Source organism: Ambystoma mexicanum, chromosome 6p (assembly GCF_040938575.1).
Source record: "Ambystoma mexicanum isolate Mex_15411 chromosome 6p, UKY_AmexF1_1, whole genome shotgun sequence".
In the NCBI taxonomy this organism is placed as follows: Eukaryota; Metazoa; Chordata; class Amphibia; order Caudata; family Ambystomatidae; genus Ambystoma; species Ambystoma mexicanum.
The window spans coordinates 95,711,013-95,731,175 of NC_090935.1; the positions used below are offsets into that span (position 1 = coordinate 95,711,013).

Genomic DNA, 20,163 nt, shown 5'->3' on the forward strand with positions numbered 1-20,163 from the left:
CTGGGTCTGGGTGCTATCCATATGTAATAAATAAATAAATAAATAACTAAAAATACATATTAGCTTGCATGCGGGCAGAAAGATAAAATGTTAAACCCACCAAATGTAAAAACATACATGTACATACAAATACATCGGGAATTCATGAATCGCACAAAAGAATCAGAAACACAGTATTTGGGATGCTTGTTGCAAAACGCACTTTGACTTTTAAACTGACCTTGCCAGGTTTTCAGAAGCAGAAGGCAGGTGAATGAGTACTTTCAACCTTTGCAGTGAGTATAACTGTAGAAAATAGCCATGGGTTTTTATGTTCTAATAGGTTTCGTAGATAGTAGATGTAATCTCTTGATGCCTGAGAGCGTGACAGAAGGAGTTTCATTATTAATTTTGGTCAGTAGTAAAATGTGGGGTAAGACAGTGCCTAAGGCTATTCAGGAGTTTCAATTGTGCAATGAAGTGGGGGTTTTGTAGATTGGAAAGTTTCAATGGAACGTTGGCCTGGGGAATGAGATAGTATCGCTAACTCAAATAGAAATCATTCAGCCGGCCTTCCTCATATCACAGGGAATATTCATGCGAGCCATGTGCAAATCAAGAGTTAGGGTTTAAACGGCTTACGCCAGTTATTGCTAGTAATGAATTATGCTTCAATACCAATGTTTAACCATATGCTGATGTCATGACCTACTATGGACGAATCCTAAGAAGAGGTGTGTTATGAATATGATCTGAAGATGACTATTAAGATGAAACAGGCCAATGAAAACATAGGAACTGGGAAAAGATCAGATTTCTTTGAAGAGGGATTTGTCCAATCATGTTTGGGGGTGGATTGCAATGAAGTACTAAGGAGTGCTTTAACTGTTGCAAAACTGTATAAAAGATGTGAACTGATGTGGTCTGTTGAGACTTGGGTTAGTTTGGTCATGCAACACCATCTAACTGCTCCCTGGATATTTGTAATATAAATGTGCCTAATGTACAACCTAGTACTTTTTTTTTAAGTGATGGGTCTGTTTGGGTTAAGGTGATTAAGGGCCCACCCGCACATTTTCAAGGTTGGGCTCCATGTGGTTAAAAGCCGCATTTGATATGTTGGGTTTCAAGGGGATCAACAGGTTCAGATCAGCAGTTGTACCTTTTAAAATTTAAATTTAAATTTGTCCCTCATTCTCTGGAAATTTTAACTGGAAATTGGATCTATGTTTTAATGCTTGTTTGTATAATTTGAAATTTAAATGTAATGAATGTTTTTCTACCTTTTAAAGATACATTATTATTTTTTTTTTTGTAAAGGTTTCTTGTAAACCATATACAATAAAGTAAAAAAAAAAAAAAAAAAAAAGATCAGCAGTTGGAGTCAATGTCTGGTTGAGTGGGGCTGGGGTAGCCCTGTTGGTCCAAAGCAGAGCTAAAAGAAGCAGAAAATCCAGGTATCATAGCTTTCCCATAGCTGGTGTGTTCTCACAGATCTGCCACTTATGTGATATCAATTTAGTGTGCCATTAAGAATTGTGTGTTCTTAACTGTCATAATACCATAACCTGTTATGGCTTATGGCTAAAGTAAAAATTAAAAAAAAACACATTTATTTTACTTTTTTAAAGCACTAACACAGCCTGCGGGCATCGAGGCGCTGTTACAGGAATTGTTATTTTGTTTGTAGTTGCGTAATTGTTTTTGTCTTAGTTGCAAATTTATAATGCACTTAAACACGCAGAGGTTTCTAAGCGAGGACATGGGGATCGAACCTGTGTTGCTTCATATTTGGCCTCATTACGACCCTGGCGGAACGGGTTAAACGGCACCGTAAAAGGCTGCGGCACTGTTCAACCCGTTCCGCCACATTACGAGGTCCCCTCGCGGGACACGTTAAGCACGCCTGGGAAAACCAATCTCGTAATGGCCCGTTGTTTACTCCCTCTCCCATTCCCATTCAGCCCTATGGGGGCTGAAATGGGAATGGGGATGAACCGTGTCCGTGTCCTCGAGTGAGGAATTACCAGGCCATCCGAACTCGGAATGGTCCGGTAAATCCTCATTCCGAGGACACGGATGCGGTTTTGCCGGCAGCCATGCCGCCAATAGCGGCATGGCTACCGGCATACCTTGTAATGAGGCCCATTGTCTTGTCTCCAAGGTGCGCACGTTGCCGCTGAGCTATCTTCAGAAATCAATCCGTTACAGTGACTGAGTGTAAAAAGAGCAGCTACCCAGAGATGAAAACTTCTTTAAACCGCAAGGCACCTACTTATAGCTGGGAAGTGGCAAATGAAATTACACTGTGCCGAAGCAAAACCTAATTACAAAAAATAGAATTCTATTCTTCATTAATCTCATATGTTGACATAAATCGTGATAAAACTGTATCATCTTTAAGGATGTGATAGGAGAACCCAACACCTGTGAGAAAGGTAGGAGGCAACCCAGTCAAGATCTGGGTCCTGCATACCAAGAGCGGCAAAGGTCAGCGAACACAGGAGTGGTCCATTTTAGGCAAAGCTGTTGAAAGAGCCAGGAAGGTCAGGATAGGGGACAGTTTACGATGGTGAGCAGAGGACAGAAACCACCTTGATACCTAAGTGTCTGTGAAGGAGGGGGAGACGAAAATTCACTGGGAACCCAAGACCAAATTAAACTCAAGTACTGGCGCCCACACAGATGGCATGTGGTCCTCACTGGTCAATCAGCAGTGACAAAGATACTACACCCTGTTGGATGGGGCACCCACTACCAATGGACATGCTGGAAGCAGGGGTGAGGACTTAACTCCTCATCCGAAGCTCCTCTGGGACTTTTTTGATCTTTCCATCTTTCTGGAAGTATGATGTTCTGAGAGAGATCCTTTGGTTCTATATTCTTTTATTTGTGCCAGGGGAGAGCGTCTGGCCAGTAAGGTGTCTGATATCGCAGGTGGAATCCACCTGTACTTGACTGCGTTCTCTCAGCCAACTGTTCCTCCTCTCCGCTGCCCACAATGTTTTATTTTCAGCCAGTGCCCTACGCACCTTTCCCGCCCCTGCTGCCCCACAGTCCCATGAATAGCTTGCCCTTACTCCCACTTAATGCCTCCCTGCTTACCCGTCCGCTCTGTCTCCACACCCGCCTCTTGTGGATCTAACTTGCGGTAGTGGGGTTTTGCTTCCTTTACTATTCCCCAAAACAGCTATTATTTGTTTGTAGTTTTCTTTAAGGGAAATTGGGCATGCATTTTTCTCGTGGCCGAAATTTTCCTTATTAGCACCTGGAACAAAAGCCCAAGGTGCTAATACTGAAAAGTCCCATACACAGGGATGGATAGGACCAGTAAGGGCCCTGGGCCCTCATGTGGCCAAAGCACATGGTTTGGGCTGGTGGGCCATTGTCAACCCTGTCCGCTTAGCGTTATATCGGTTGGACTTTTAGATTGAGTGGGGTGCCACCCCAAAGCATTCTGCTTACTGAGGCTGTCACACTATACGTTATATATACATAGATAGAAATATCTAATTGACAAACAGAAAGGCAGACACAGGGGAGGAATATGGAAGGAAAGACAGAGGTAAAGCCAGCCAGCTCAGCAGAGACCATTCTGGGTGGAGGGGCTGCAAACCAGGCAGTCACTAAAACAGACAGGCAGACATGCATTCCTCACATGTGTAGTGCATTCTCTGCGATGGCGTTCTCCAGGGATCCAGGTGACCTCCCGCCACGACCCCCACCTTTATTATGTTGCATCTCTTATCCATCCAATTAGTACAGGGGTCTGCAACCGGTGGCTCTCCAGGTCTTTTGGACTATGATTCCCATGATCCCATACCATTGACTTTCTTGGCTAGGACTGATGGGAGTTGTAGTGCAAAACATCTGGAGAGCCAAAGACCCCTGATTTGGTTTATGTGCAGCACGAAGCTAAGTGGTATATGACCGCCTTAACACGTGCATACATTGAAACACCATTTGTTGTATAGGCGCCTTTACAAATATCCAATAAATGAAATAAATAAATAAAACAAATGCATCTACGTCGACTTCCTTCAACGTCAATTCCTGTCCTTTTCAGTTTTTGCCCCCTAGTGGTAGGACTCAGCCGCCTGCATGAGACACAGCTATAGAGACAGGAAGCATATGTGGGCGGGCACTCTTTTTCTGCATTTCATGGGGGCACACGTATTTATTTTAAACAGTCATTTCTTCCTGGCAAATAACTGCTTTACACGCAATGGGTTAATTGTTGCTATACTTGATGTCTAAGGCATACAGCATCCCAAGTAAAGACTGGTGGACGCATGTTAATCATTTTATTGGGATGAATGAAAAATTAAATAGAGAGAATGTGGTACTATATTAAATCCACAAATAAAGGGAACATGGTTGCCAACAACAAAGCCAAAACGACTGGCTTTGCCAATGCTTGCTTACTTATCTTACCCCTCTGCCCTACTTTGTTTCTGGAGTACTTTTTTTATTTATTTATAGTGTAATTGGTTAATTAAAACCTTAAACACATACAAATATGTAAATATAATATCAATTTAAACAAAAACATATTTAAAAAACAAATACATATTTTAAAAAATGGAGTACTGGGTAAAGCTGTGCTCAGCATAGCAGCAAACACATCCTAGGCACTCTCAGACAGAGATGAGGTAGAGAGAGAGCACCAGAGAGGCAGGGAGTCATCAGACTCACAGGAGATTAGGACAGCGGAAGCAGGTGCCAGAGTCAGGCAGGAAGATGGACAGAGTGTCGGACAAGCAGAAGAAACCTAGAATAGAAGCAGAGCGGACAGTGCCAAGGAGATATCCTACCAGCGAGTAGTTCAGGTCCACTCCAAACTGCAACTTGGCCCTCTCGATGAGCTTCGTCTGGAACTGCAGGTACTCCGGGTTCTGGGGCTCGCGATAGGTGATGATGAGCACGGTCTGCAAGGAGGAAGGAGGGGGTTCAGTACATAAGCAAGAGTTCACAGCACCTCCTACAGGCAAAGAGGGAGCAGCATTAATCCAACAGCATTCTCCAAAAAGGAGAAGATTTGACTTATCAGAGATTCGACTTCATGTAGAAACCAGTCGCAGGGGGGGTTGGGGCAGGGAGGGGGGATGAGTTCAAAGACCACCTGAAAGCATGCAGACAAGGGATGGGATGCCAAGCAGATCCCTGGGACACACTGAAAAGATAACAAGGGAGTCCTATGTGTCATATGGATAACTAGCCTGCCATATCCCTTATCCTTTGCCATGTGGGAAGATTGATCAAGATACCTCTGTCATGTAAGTAAACTTCTACCCGATACCATGATACAGAGGCCCCTCATTGACTAGGCATCGAGAGGTTTCTTTTTCTGAGATGTTGGGGGTCTTTTTCTCCCATCCTGGACTACCACATTACCGTTATACAGTCCACCCACCAACCCCTGGGCCATCACTTCTGTCTTCCATGGAAGCAGCTGCCCCCAGGGAGAGAAGAACAGTGGCTATCAGGAGGACAAGCCCATCTGCCAACAGGGGCAGCTGGCCAATAGGGGGGCCCATATCAACCCGAGCATGGTCAGTAGGTGACAGCGGACAGAATGCCCACCCTGGGCGCCATCATAGGGTTCCCTACAGAAGATGGCAGCCACCCAGAAATACAGACGTGTTGACTTAACATCTCCTTAGAAGGATCTTGTTGGATGGTAGGGTCCATCTCCTTGCGTGGCTGCGGATTACGCCACTGGGTACCCCATGAGGTTTCCACAGTGGTTGAACTCTGACTAAGAGCAGCGGTTTATGAGTAGGGAGCCGCCTGAGTGAAGGTGCATCTCCGGGAACTGACACCCATTAAGGACTATGACCCTGAGACCTATGGAGAACATACTCTGGGACTTCATACAAATGTATGGCGAATTATAGGGTCAGGATCCATAGTGTCTGCCCATCACCTAACCTCCGCAAGGGAGAGGCACCCCAGGGAAGCCTCCTTCAGCGAGTGTGGGGTTGGTGGGTGAAAGACCATCTCCAACTCACTGCAGTAGGCTGGGAAGGAAGGAGTAAATAGAGTATATAGCAAGTGTCGAACACTTACTCAATATCAGAGAAGGTCAGTAGAGAAAAGAACGGTACGTCGGTAGAGCTTAGGAACTGCTTGGGTACAGTGACGGCCATGGTGTTGCTCCATGGCAGCGGGGCAGAATTAAAACAGTGCTGGGCAGCAGCAGCATCTTACCCCCTGCTGAGAAGCTTGGCAGCCCCTAGACAGCCATGAATGTTCTGGATGCATGGCCATCATGGATATAACATGGGGTAATGTCAGGTGAGGCTCCCACAGGATAGGTGCAGGTTAGGTAAGCCCTTGCATGCAGAGTGTCCCTGGGGTCTTTCAGTTTCGGATTAAACAGGGTCCTCAGTGGGACTGGACTTTTCCCTGAAACCTCTGCATGATATGTCTATTCTAATCCCAGACTGGGGTTCACATCTTGAACTCCTCAGAATGGTACTTAAAAGGCATAGCAAGGAAGGGTTAATAATTCAATCCTAGAGGTTGCATTGCAATTTTAGTGGAGTTCATTATCAGTGGAATGGTGCATGGAACCTAAAGTTGAGACTATGTTGGTCTGGTGTGTGCTCAAAACCTAGAAGCACTTCATTGCTGTGTTTAGTAATATGGCAGCTCCTGTACTGAGCAGCACAAACATGGATTGGGAAGGAAGGTCACGTGGCCCTCAGGTGCAAGAGGCCATGCAAATGGCTGAACACATTCAAGGGTGGGGCCTTGTGTTGGCCACCAAGGAGCACGAGCAGCTTTTCTGTCCACACTGATGCTTCTGATGAGGAGATTTGAGCTGAGCACAGGGGCAACGCGCTGGTCTTGGAAGCAACACCACCCAGATCAACAGAGGTTCGAATCCCCGATCCACGCTTAGAAACCGAACTCAGGTATGGTATTAGGTGCGTTAAATAAATAAATTGATGAGTCCGTGGTGCAGCCCCATATGTACCTATTCCATATGTGGTTGCGCAGAGACAAACAGTGCTGACTAGTCGGAAAGGCATATTCGGCCATAGTCTGGGCTCTTCAGTGCAGCAGCCATATTCTCTACATTTTTTGTTTTGTGCCCGGACCCACTAAAACTCATTGTCTTGGTTAGAGTACATCCGCAATAGTAAAAGGGAAAGCACAGTTTTATCTTTTGCCCTTAAGGGATGTAAGCTATCCGAGGAGATTGGGAGCCAGTAATTCCAGCGATGATGGTTGTGACAGCAGAAAGGCGTTGCTGGTTGGTGTATCTTTGTCTGTACCACCAGGGTCTTCCTAGACCTGGGTGGCAGCTTTTCTCTATTTCTATGCTTACCCTTTTTAATTTATTTGTGATTGTGTTTAGTCACATGATTAGGCTTTAAAACGAATAACCGAATTACTGTAGAACTCCTGAGCATAAAGAAGAATTGTGGTACTGAGGACCCTGTGGTTGATCCTCGTGGGAAGGAGTTGTCCCACTGCTAGCCTATGGAAAGTGGTAACCATATTGTGTGTCGCTGCATGTCACGGTGATGTATGACTCTGTTAAGACTTGTGGCCAAGGGTAGTACATTTTTGCTCTAGACCTGTGAATCCTGACCTGGAATCTTTAGTTCTTTTTTTCTTGGTGCTGGCCAGCATTTTAGCAGTGCAAACCGTCCATGCAGTGTATTTTCCCAAATGGATGCCATGCTAGAAAGGGCTACACGGAGGAGGCAGAATACTAAGCCTCTTTGCATGCCAGGCTAGAGACAGCTGTTGCTGCCCAGCCATGTCCAGACAAACTTGGGTGAAGCAGGGTGACTCTACTGTGCCCTAACTTTTGGCTCTACCCACAGTTCAACATATGACTTTGGATCACTGTCCTGTCACCGCAATACATGCTATGATAGTGGGAGGTGGACTGTCCTCGGTTATATTTAAACTGCATTATAGGAGGGTATGCCAATAGAACATGAATCTGCAAAAATGACTTTAACTGATCAAGGGCACGGCATAGGAATATGCTCTTGAAGGAACTTGGGTACTAACCGTATTTGGTAAACACTATACTGTTGTAAAGGGCTAAAAAGGGCTGCATGGTGGTGTTAAGGGTTGCTCCCCGGCATTGGAAAGACAACCATGTAGTCATATTGCCCATTAGTATGTGGAAATGCCAAAATTAGCAACATTGCAAAGAGCAGCCTACAGACTGAATGATCGGGTGGACTCTACGGAGTATGGATCCACTTCCTGGAATTGTATACATGACAGCGCATTACGAGAGGCTAGACGAGTTATTACTATGCATGACAGAGCATTATGAGAGGCTAGACAAGTCATAGGCTAGACGAGTCATTACTAAGCGTGGCAACGCATTACAAGAGGCTAGACGAGTCATTACTATGCGTGACAGAGCATTACGAGAGGCTAGATGAGTCATAGGCTAGACGAGTCATTACTATGCGTGACAGCGCATTACGAGAGGCTAGACGAGTCATTACTATGCGTGACAGAGCATTACGAGAGGCTAGACAAGCTATAGGCTAGACGAGTCATTACTATGCGTGACAGCCCATTACAAGAGGCTAGATGAGTCATTACTATGCGTGACAGAGCATTACGAGAGGCTAGAGAAGCTATAGGCTAGACGAGTCATTACTATGCGTGACAGCCCATTACAAGAGGCTAGATGAGTCATTACTATGCATGACAGAGCATTACGAGGGGTTAGACGAGTCATAGGCTAGGTGAGTCATTACTATGCATGGCAGCACATTACGAGAGGCTAGACGAGTTATTACTATGCGTGACAGAGCATTTCGAGAGGCTAGACAAGGTATAGGCAAGACGTGTGATTACTATGCGTGACTTAGCCCATTACAAGAGGCTAGATGAGTCATTATTATGCATGACAGAGCATTACAAGAGCCTAGACGAGTCATCGGCTAGACGAGTCGTTACTACATTACTATGTGTGACAGCGCATTACAAGAGGCTAGACGAGTCATAGGCTAGACGAGTCATTGTGACAGCACATTACGAGAGGCTAGACGAGTCATTTGAAGAGCATTACGAGAGGCTAGACGAGTCATTACGATTACGGTCATTGATCGACTTATGGTAAAATTCTATGCTAGATAAATAATGTTAACTTAAATACTCATAGTAAACTACATTCCCTTGCAGGCAGGTTAACGATTGGATGTGCCCTTACTGTTCCTGTACTGTTTACTCAAAACATTGCCAAAAAGAAAAGAAAGTGCCTGGCGTGTGAACAGCCAATGAAATAGATACATTTGGAAGATGAACAGGCATTCAATCGAACGCAATTTAAATCTGCTGAGGTCTGATTTATTGTAGTGTGAGCGTATATAAATTACAGCCTCATGGTGCAGTAACGTCCGAAAATATCGTAAATTAAAAACCGAATGGTTGAAATGTTTGGATTTTGGCTGTACCAAAATTATGTACAGCGCAAAATGCCGAACATTTTAACCGTTCGGTTTTCATTATAGCGAACAAGAGAAACAGGGGTTGCGGGGTGTCCAACGCACCATAGTTCACTGTAATGGAATTAGGGATGGCAGGGGTCTCCCCCCATCCAAAACAAAGTTTTGAAGAAAAAAAAGGACCCTGCAGCGCCGGTTCCCATCCCCGGAAGTGAAGGGAACTGGCACTGCAGGGACTCAGCAGCACACAGCGAAGTGTGCCACCAAAAGGTAAGTAAGGGGTGGGGGGAGCAGGGTGTAGAAAGGGCATTTAGTAGTGGGGTGATTATTCTGAATACGAACATTTAGAATGCAAGATTTTCGTGTTTGAAATGATCGTATTCAAAATAATCACGTGCATCCCATCGTGCATGGCTCTTGAATAAAGGGGGTGGTCCGGGAGTGTTAGTGAGGTTAGAGGGAGAGGCGGGTGGGAAACGTGAAGTGTTGATGGCTGCTCATCAGTTTGATTCTTCCTGGTTTGTGGCACTGGCACTTAGTTGTATGTTGAGGTGGGGTGAGAATGTAAGATGCCTTACCTGCCAGCATTTGGCAACAGGGGAGCCATTGGTCTGCGAGGGCGTGGGGGGACAAGGGATGGGGCTAACGATATTGTGGGTGGGGCAGATATCTCTAAGTGGTTTTGCAGGAGTTTAAGTGGCTGCGTATTCTAGCAGGTGTAAGACTGTAGTGTGCGTGGGGACCTGCCTGTGTGGTGTAGAGGTTATAGTAGTGTGAATGTTGAGATGTTAAGTTGGGGGAGGAGACGTCGTCAGTGAGGTTCTTGAGGAGTCATGTTTGCATGTTTGAATTTTTTTTTCGCAAGTCATATTAGCGGTCTAGCAAATATAACACTGCCAAATGAATATGTGTAGGCGATGAGAGTGACAAGATGTTTGCTTGAAATGACATTACAGACAGAAGACCACTCGGGGAACGATATAGTGAAGTGATCCTGCAGAAATTTGATAAGAGTTACCTCTCTCAATACATTTATTTAGATGTGATTCAAAAAGATGTATACTCCATTAGGCAGACATATTGGGTCTGTGCGCTGTCATTTGGGTACATGATATACAGCTGTGATTGATTGAGTTATTTGTATTGCGCTGCTGTGACGAACCAAGCTGTGCGGGGAGAAAAATCGAATGGAAATTATATTCAGCCATGCAAGACACCAGGTGAGAAAGCACATTCTATTTTGCCCATTGATGTCACACAAATAAATGCTCAACATATTAAACATGATTCAAACTAATTTGGAGAGACATAGCATGAATCCTTAATTTCTGTCTTGTGTATGTTGTAGATCTTTGAAACACAGGAAGGCACTTGTGGCAGACCTAAGTAGTGACCTTTGTCCTGATGAAGGCTGTGGGAGTGAGAGCACTCTGCTTGCTCATGAGGCCGACACACATCAGTGTCGACATATTTTGATAATAACAGTGTCAATATGTATACATTGCACAATGAGCCAAGTGATAAGGCGTAAAAAATCAAGCCAATCCTTTGTCTGGGAGGATGGGTTACAGTAATGCATGAGTAGCCGTGAAAAATGTTAAATAAGAGATATGCATAAGGTGAAGCACTTTAGTTTGTTTGTTTGTTTATTTTATTTATAAAGCGCACCTGACCCAAAGGTATCTGGGCGCTTGTATGAGGTAATGGTTACATGGTACAGTATTTACATTTTATACAGGAGAAATTCAATTTATACAGTCAGGATATAATTACATACACAGATTTTTAGAATAGTCAATATACAGGGATGATAGGTAGGTCATAACGGTGGGAGAAGTTGAATGTAACGTTTAGGTTTTGTTGAGTATCCACGTGATAACGTGGCTTCGGAATTTGCCAAATGCTTGAATGGTTTTAATGTCCCGCGGGAGAGTGTTCCGTAACTGTGCGGCTGGAACCGGGAAACTGGCACCGCCAGCTCTTTTTAGGTTGTATCTACGCACCACCAGGCAAGGTGTGTTGGAATATCTAGTGATTCTATTGGGCAGTTTCCATGTGAATTTGTCGGTAAGATAAGGAGGGGCTTGGTGGTTGAGCACCTTATGGATAAGGCAGATTGTTTTTAGGTCCATTTCTTTCTTGTATGGAGAGCCATTTGTGTTGCTTTCTGGTTGCTGAGATGTGCTCTCGTCTGGGGATGTTTAATGCCGCTCTGAGTGCATTATTTTGCAGAATCTGCAATTTGTTTGTAATGGATTTATTGTCACCTAGGTAAAGGCTGTTGCAATAGTCCAGTTTGGATTGTATGAGAGCTCTAGCCAGTGTGAGGCAGCTGGTGGGTGACAGTAGGGTCTACAGGCCCTGACCAGCTTGCCAGTGTAGGCAGTGGCAGAGGAGGTCAAGTTTACCTGTTTGGTTAGATTAGAGTGGGCATCAAGGTAAAAACCTAGGGTTTTTACCTTTTTGGCTATGGGTATATTGTTCCCATCAATGAGGATACTTGTGTAGTTAGGGCTCAGTTTAAGCAGGTTGTTAGGTGAGCCGACTTGTAGTAAATCAGTCTTATCATCATCATAGTCCTGTGTCTATGTCAATGTTGAACATTTGTATTGTATATTGTCCAATGTAATGTTTTAAAGGTTTTTTGAAACATGAATTGTATGAAATAAAATAAGTATTTTGCAATGAGACACGTATAGTGGTCCTAGGTCTTTCCAAAATTGCCCTTATGAACTTGCTATTGTATATCTATTGGTACCTGGGAGGAACAGGGAGAGAGCCAGGCGTCCCCGAATTGTGATTCATTCTCAATGGTGTTGTTTCTTTAAGGGTTGTAAGCTGCTGTACTTTCACCCATGGTTGAGGCTGAGCCTAATGAGTCTGGTCTCAAGCGCACTATTGTTTGTGAGATTAGTGCTTTAGTGAGTCTTTCGGTCATAGATGGAGATGGCTAATACTTTTGAGGATCCACTTGGTCTATTCGCTGGAAGTTGTATCTCTGAGCTAATTTGTTTCAGGCGGTGGCCTTTGGGTGCCGGTTAGATATGGCAGGTGCATTCAAGGATGTGATTTTTCCGGTTTTTGGAATTTGTCTATGGTGGTCTCGTGAACAGCCAGGTTTTCGGAGATCTTCTGAAGGGCGGGTGATCTTCCTCTGTGGGAGCCACCTGGGCGTGGGGATCCATAGACTGGTTGGCAGGGCTGAGTACAAGGATCTTTGACCTTTCTGGACGAAGCACAGGGCACATGTCTAGCGCAAGGCATGCTTGTAGGCGTGTAGAGGATGAATTTGTGTTAGTGGGTTCATTGCCCCTACCTTGGGAGGCGTGGTGGGCAGTATAAAGGGTTTTGATATGCATTCGGCATTTGGGGGCGATGTGTTCCCATCTTTCCATTCTGAGCAGGCGTTTGACTACAGTGCCCGAAGTTTAATAGATGTAATGGCCTTGAGGAGGCTATTGCCGCAACCACAGTTCAGTGATGGATGGTCATCCATGGCCTGATGAACAGGAAGCTGCTTCTCAATCTGGCTTTCACTGAGTGAGTGAGTGAGTGAGTAAGTGAGTGAGTGAGTGAGTGAGTGAGTGAGTGAGTGAGTGAGTGAGTGAGTGAGTGAGAGCTGTCCAAGCTGAATCAACATATTTGTACTTTTGCTGTTGGTTGGGGGCAGGGTCCCAAACCTTCAGACAATGCAATGATTCTGGGGCCCAATCCTTTTGGAATACATGGAGAAGGTTCCTGCCGAGCCACCTGTTTACGTCACCCCTGTCGCACTGGAGCACGCAACTTCCTTGCAAAGTGTGCCACTTGAGTGTCACAGCTGTGAAGTCCAGAATCAACGAACATCCGGTATTGAAGGAATATGGTTTTAATAAACAGTCAGGCCGCACGTGGTCACTGAGGATGGACTCTGTGTCCGAAATGCATTGGACATTTTCAATTGTTGTGTGCCTGTGATGCAATTCATTGTAGTTATCTTTGAACTTTGAACTTCCTCTAAAGCATTTGGCAAGGCATTGTTTATTGATGAAAATCTGATCACTGGACATTTCAGAATTATTCATGTACCTACATGGGAGGACCTTCAATTCTTGACACCGCTGCCCGGGCCCAGCTTATCATTTATTGGCCCTGAGTGCAAAGAGGCCACCGTTGGCAACAGGACCGCAGAATTTCTTTGTAACTGATGTCATCTATGTTATTCTTTACGCAGCGTCCACTCATATCCTTATTTCCTTGCCGATAGGTTTGTGGCCACATACCATTACTTTCACTTCAGCCGGGTTTCGCTTTAGTCCTTTTGTCATCATCCATGACTTTATATATGCGAGCCAGGACCCAAGGTCCAAACGATGATGGTTGCGGTTTTGTCCCTTTGATGTGATTTGAGTGGCATCGGCCTAGTTGTAAAATCTGAGGCCTGAGTTGGTGATGATTTAACAGAGCCAGTCCATGGAGCTGTTGAAAAGTGGTGTTCCTAAAATGGATCCTGGAAGTGCTTCCCAGGTCAGATGATTAAAAGTGAGCCAAGTGCGGCTGGATCCTGGAAGTGCTCCCCAGGTCAGGTGATTTAAAGTGAGCCAGGTACGGCTGGATCCTGGAAGTGCTCCCCAGGTCAGGTGATTTAAAGTGAGCCAGGTACGGCTGGATCCTGGAAGTACTCCCCAGGTCAGGGGATTTAAAGTGAGCCAAGTATGGCTGGATCCTGGAAGTGCTCCCCAGGTCAGGGGATTAAAAGCGAGCCAGGTACGGCTGGATCCTGGAAGTGCTTCCCAGGTCAGATGATTTAAAGTGAGCAAAGTGCGGCTGGATCCTGGACGTGCTCCACAGGTCAGGTGATTTAAAGTGAGCCAGGTACGGCTGGATCCTGGAAGTGCTCCCCAGGTCAGGGGATTAAAAGCGAGCTAAGTACGGCTGGATCCCAGGTCAGGGGATTCAAAGCGATTCAAATACGGCTGGATCCTGGAAGTGCAGTGCGTAGTCTTTGTCCTGCCAGAGAGGAAAGAGGGAATCCAGAGTAGCCTTGCACGGTCCCCTGAAACCCAATGGGCAATTACCTCCTTAAGAGTGTCTTGTAGCTAACAGAGTCGAAAGCCAATGACATGTCCAGCAATGTCACAGAAATTCCATCTTAAAAGAAATGATGAAATGCTTACCAGGATTTTAGGTACTGTATAAGAATACCGTTAACTTAACTGCTGTTCAACGTCATCTTAAGGTAATGGTTGCTCCCGGATCGTAAAAAATGAGATTCTCTTGTTTTTTTGCATTTGGAATCGATAAGCAAGAATTTACTTTGTAGCTGTTTGCCTAAAAATGGAGCCTTAGGACTGCTAGTAGACCCTCCTCTACCCAGATCCCCAGATAAGATTTTGAATGTGAAGCATTTTACTCCGTATTATTTTAAGTTAAGGGTCAAATTATTCTTTAAGGAGTAAAATAAGTAAATGATAGGCACCTGCGTGCTGGCACGGCTTGACAGAGCTCTTGTGGAGCGGATGATGAGATAGACAAACCTGTTTCAATTAGTAAGAGCGAGGTCAATATTTCCGTGAGAACAAAGGAACCTTTAGCAATGTTCAGAATCTTAGATAATCGGGCAGCTGGCATTCCTGGGAGCATATTCCAGAGTCATGCAGCCTGCACCCCAGGGCTCACTCTCCTATTCTGTTACCATCAGAATAATGAAGCGGGTCTTCAATTGTTTCTTCAGAAATAGCCGGCCGAGCCCCGGCGTGCCTAATATGTCATGCCAGCGGATCAATGGGATTTTATCTAATAGAAAACAGTGAATGACAATAACAGTGAATTGAAATGTTCATATGTTTTGGGCATGCCCAGAAATAGGTGGTTTTTAGAGGGAGGTGGCCCAAATCATGGCAGAAACGGAGATTGTTCTATGTGTGAGCACCCTCTGGGCTTGCCTTCTGGGGGGGTTCCAGAGGCCGCTTAGAGCAAAACATGTAAGCAAACTCAGAGATCTGGCATACATATTGGCAAAACGTAGAATAGCACTGAGCTGGAATGCGCGTAGGAGACCGTCAGCACGGGTGTGGTGGCAAGATTTAAAGAAATGGGTGAATGCTGAAACAAGGGTGTGGGAAGAAGCGAAGGGGGAGGATGGAGCAGCAGAAGTAGACACGTGGGTAGCTTTGAGACAATTAGTAGCCACACTATCCATATCAGAACAGGATAGTCAGGGGGACGATAGTCTGCTAGGAGAGGAGTAATGGCAGACAGCGCTGAGAGGGGAGATTCCCTATGGCCTATGCACTTAACCCCAACCTATTTTTTAAGGTTGAATCTTTTTAAGTAAGCAAAGAAGTAGCCAACATTAGCTGAGCACTACCTTTATTTGTGGGCATGGAGTCAAATCCTTGTGTATTAAGACACGAAATGAAGGTGGCATGAGAGAGCTGGCCCAAAGTTCCTGATAATTTCTCCATAGAAAGATCTCTGTCTTCGATAGACGGAATGTGTTCTATTGAGAGCCTTCCACTTCCAGGCTTTGTACCTACACCCTGAGAAGCCCTGTGCTACTATGCCCAGGTGACCATCCCAATGGATAAGCACCAGCGGGTCATGGGCATAAGAACAGAAGAAGCAGCAGCTGTAGGTATAGATTGCAAAGGACAGCGCCAATACCTGGGTAACACCACACTTAGCACTGGAGACGTCAATGGAGGGATTGTCCCTGGCTGTTTCCCATGCATTCCCAATTGAGTGTGTTTTAAGTGGGTATTAATATGCAACTCAAACAGATCTTTTTTTACCCATACCTCTTTGCACCTACTAAATGTGTATCTTATAGCTCCTCTTCTGATCAGACAATAATAATAGTCAAGGCATCTCCCTGTGGCACTGCTCTGCTAAATATCTACACAGCTGTGTGGGAGGAAGGATTAGGTAGACTATTGTGTCGCTTTCTATTGAGGGTCTTCTGTAGGCCTACCCACCAACCTTTGCTATTTTTGGTAATCACCCACTTATGAAAACTAAACATTTCTCACATTGCAAGACAGAGTAGTTCACAATCAAGTTGGACAGCCTATAATATTTTTGGGGACTGAATACGAAATGTGAGCACCATCTGTTGGATTTGAGGGATCACGCTTTTTCATCTTTCTTTCGGGGTGTCGCGTTTTGAGGGTTTTTAAGTCTGGCCAGAGACCTTCAGCTCTCTGCCAGAACTCTTGCAGCAGTTTGAAGAGGGGCCCTGGTGCCAATCAGCTTCTCTGTGGCGCAGGAAGGGTGCATGATTCTGAAGGTTGTTAAAGTGTCGGCCATTTTGTAGAAGCTAGTTCAACTGTTTAAGTTGGGGTGAGAGTTATAGAATATTCGGTTTAATAGCTTTTTATTTCTATGCTGATGTTTGATTCCCCTTGTGTGCTTTATTAGTCTATTTAAGGAGTAAAATAATGAGGCTGACATTACATGTCCCGGAAGGATAGCTGAGGGGCAACGTGCTCCGCTTGGAAGCAAGATGCCACAAAGCAACACAGGTTCGATCCCCGGGACTGCGCTTAGTAACCTATGAGTATTAAGCGCATTATAAATAACCTATCATATCATAAAACTTTGATGGTCTATCAAATGGATTGCCTTTCATTGGTCGCAACGTAACTACAGTAATATTAAGCAGCTCCTTTGCTGGCACACGCCAGCCTGTGTAATCCCCTGAGCGCGTCCTCTGTGTACTGTGCTCCACTACTACTGAGACTAGTTTGCACATCACATACCTACAGGAAGATGAGCACACTCAGAGAGTGTATACGTGTATAAAGTTGTTGGCTTCTACGTGATTCTGTGATGTTGGAGGATGTCTGCCAGGATTGGTGTTTCGGGGAACGGGGCGGTAGCTTGCAGTTTCATTGAGGTTAGATGTGGTCTTCTGTAGCAGTGGCTTAACATAAGCAATTCTGGAGGCTCACAGGCCGACACCTTGTTCTGTTGGAGAATTGAGGATTCGTTGGAAGAGGACGCATAGCCCAGTTTGTTCCTATGGCTTTGTGGATGTTTTGGGGCGTAAGTCGTCACGCGATCTGGGTGGGTTGCTAGTGTTGACGTCCCTCACTACTTCTTGTATTCAGAGGGCCTGCTGGCTCCCCGGATCATTGTAGTGATTTTGCTGGTGCTACTTTCATGGCTGGCTTGTGTCTTGTTTTTGGGGCTTTTTTATCTAGGTAGTCTTGGACATGTAAAATGAAGTCACTGAAATGTGCTGAGTTTGAGTTTCAGAGTTATAGGGTTGGAGTTTGTTTGGTTTTACAGGCTGAATATGTTTTTAATTCTTTGACAATCTTTAAAATGCCATCTGGAGAGACCACCAGGGGGCGCAGAGGCAATGGCTGCCTAGTGCCAAGCTCCCGCCAGGACTGGGCATTTTAGTGGGATTGAGCCCCCCCGGGACCCCCCAGGCGGAATAGCTGAATGGCCATCGATCGGTGACCCCCCGAGAGACGCCTGCACGAAGGAGCGGATCTCGCCACCCCCCGGGAACCAGAGTTCGGGCCGCATCCGAGCCGCGGCCGAGCGACCGAGGACGGGGAGAGGCCTGCGGACGGGTGGAGCCCAGCTGGTTAGCCCGGCTGTCAGCCGGATTGCAGCGCCCCGCTGACCCAGACGGGGCCGGCGAATGGAGTCGGCCGCCAACGCCAGACGGAGGAGATAGGGGGGGCCGCGGAAGTGAGGCGGCTCGCTGATCGGGCCCTCCCCGGACAGACCCCGGCGGACGCCACAAAGAAGCAGCCAGCGCCCTCCCCTGCCTGATCCCGGCAGCCGCGATAGGGAAGCAGCCCGAAAAGTTCAAGCACCTGACGGGCGGGAACAGCCCCTCCCGCCGCCACAAGTTCTCCCAGCCGGGCCCACCCCGAGCAATACCCCCCGAGAGGGGAACCGGGCCCCCTTGCTCTTGCTCCCCTCTCCCCGGCCGCACCAGGCCGGGAGGAACTTATCAGCGGTCCCGAGCCCAGCACCCGGGGCCTGGAAACAGCGACGTCGCTCCCTTACACCCCCAGGAAACAGCCGCAGGAAAGGGGAGCACACCTGGGAACAGCAGCCGCCGTGGCCACCCCCCAGCACGCGCTGCCCGGGCGCAGTCGCGGCACACCCCACCCCCAGCAACACAGGCCCACTAGGGCCCCGGCCTTGCCGCCGAGCCCAGCGCGAACACACTGGGGAGAAGGGAGTGCACCCACCCACCCAACGAGGAACCCATTGAGCCCGGAGGCACAGATAACAAGCCAGCTTTAGCCCGCTCCTGCTTAATCAGGTGGTGGCCCCCGGTAACATCCTCGGGGCGTGTGTCCGCCTGACTCCCCCCCGGGTGGAGTACTCTGACAGCAAACAGAGGTTGGAACACGACGTCGGCAGCCCCCCCCACCCACGGGACCGCACCAAGACGAGGAAGCTCTTGGCCTGCGGCGGACCCCGAGGGGGGCACAGAGGGGGATCGCATGAACTGACTAGAGTCTCTACAAGCGTTTAGGTACAGGGAGACGGGGGATCGCAACAACAGCTACACAGGCTTCAGTGACCCGACCCACCCCGGAAACATGACGGAATCCTCGACGGCGATGGAGAGGGGCTTTGCCTCCATCCTTCAGGAAATTAGGGAAATGCGATCAGACATCGCCCAGAAGTTTGAAAAAATGGACCAGAGGGTGGACAAAGTGGAGGAGAGGCTCCTACGGGTAGAAACCAACCAGTCCTCGTCAACGGCACAGGAAGTCCAATTTGACATGAGGCTCTCGGCCTTGGAGAAAAGGGATGAGGAGAAGGCCAGACAGTTCGACGACTTTGAAAACAGGGAAAGGAGGAATAACTTAAGATTTTTTGGGATTCCGGAAACGGAGGGGGAGACAGAGAGAGACCTAACTCGAGTTGTGAAAGACATTATTACCCTTCTTTTCGCGGAGGAGATGACCATGGAACCCACGTTCGACAGGGTGCACAGAGCAGGGGGCAGGGCGGGGAACCCCCGATCTGTCCTAACCCGATTCCACTACTATACGGAAAAGACCAAGGTTTTGGAAGAAGCGAGGAAGGCAGGGGTGATCACTTACAACAATGCCCAGATCACTATTTTTCAGGACCTCTCCGCCTACACCTTGGCGAAGCGCAGAATGTGCCGTCCCCTGACGCAGCTACTCAAGGAGAAGGGGGTGCGCTACAGGTGCGGGTATCCTTTCTCCCTGTCCTTCGAATACATGGGCCAACGCACTACGTTGGTCACAGAAGAGGATATTAGAGGAGCCATACGTGACTACGTGGTGGACCCAACCCCCCGAAGAAGCCCGATCGGCCCGGAGGCACTGGCCAGGGGTGGTCCAGGTCAGTCGGGACCTAGGAGAAGGAAGACAGCCTCACGAAAATACAAACAATTGAACACTCCGCCTCCCGCCCAGGAAGGAGAGCAAATGGACTCGGAGGGCTGACGGCGGGAGAGCCCCGACAAGTTGCGGGACAGGTATGGAAGTTCGTGAGGTCCTAGTGATGACTCTGTCCCCTGGAACAGCAAGTATACAGTGGGCAACTGACGGGAAGAGGCCGGGGGGGGAAAGGGGGACTCAAGGAGATGAGCATTGTACTGTGGGCCTGGCCAGGAGAGGTCAGGCTGGTGGTCTGGCCACATGTCAGCGATGGCGGAACTTACTTGCTGGACGTCGGGTAGGGGGGTGGGGTGTTCTTTCAAGTTGGCAGGGGTAGTTCTTTCAGGGAGAGGGGAGGAGGGGATGTTTGGGGTCAGTTT

General features: G+C 47.1%; 1 protein-coding gene across 1 annotated transcript in view; it reads right to left on the reverse strand.

Annotated features, from left to right (window-relative positions):
• Positions 1-20,163, reverse strand: part of NPR2 (natriuretic peptide receptor 2) — a 558,288-nt gene that overhangs the window by 323,139 nt on the left and 214,986 nt on the right. Inside the window, exon 3 of the mRNA XM_069626775.1 lies at positions 4,794-4,907. Coding sequence (XP_069482876.1) covers positions 4,794-4,907 — 114 coding nt within the window. The remainder of the gene's footprint in view (positions 1-4,793; positions 4,908-20,163) is intronic.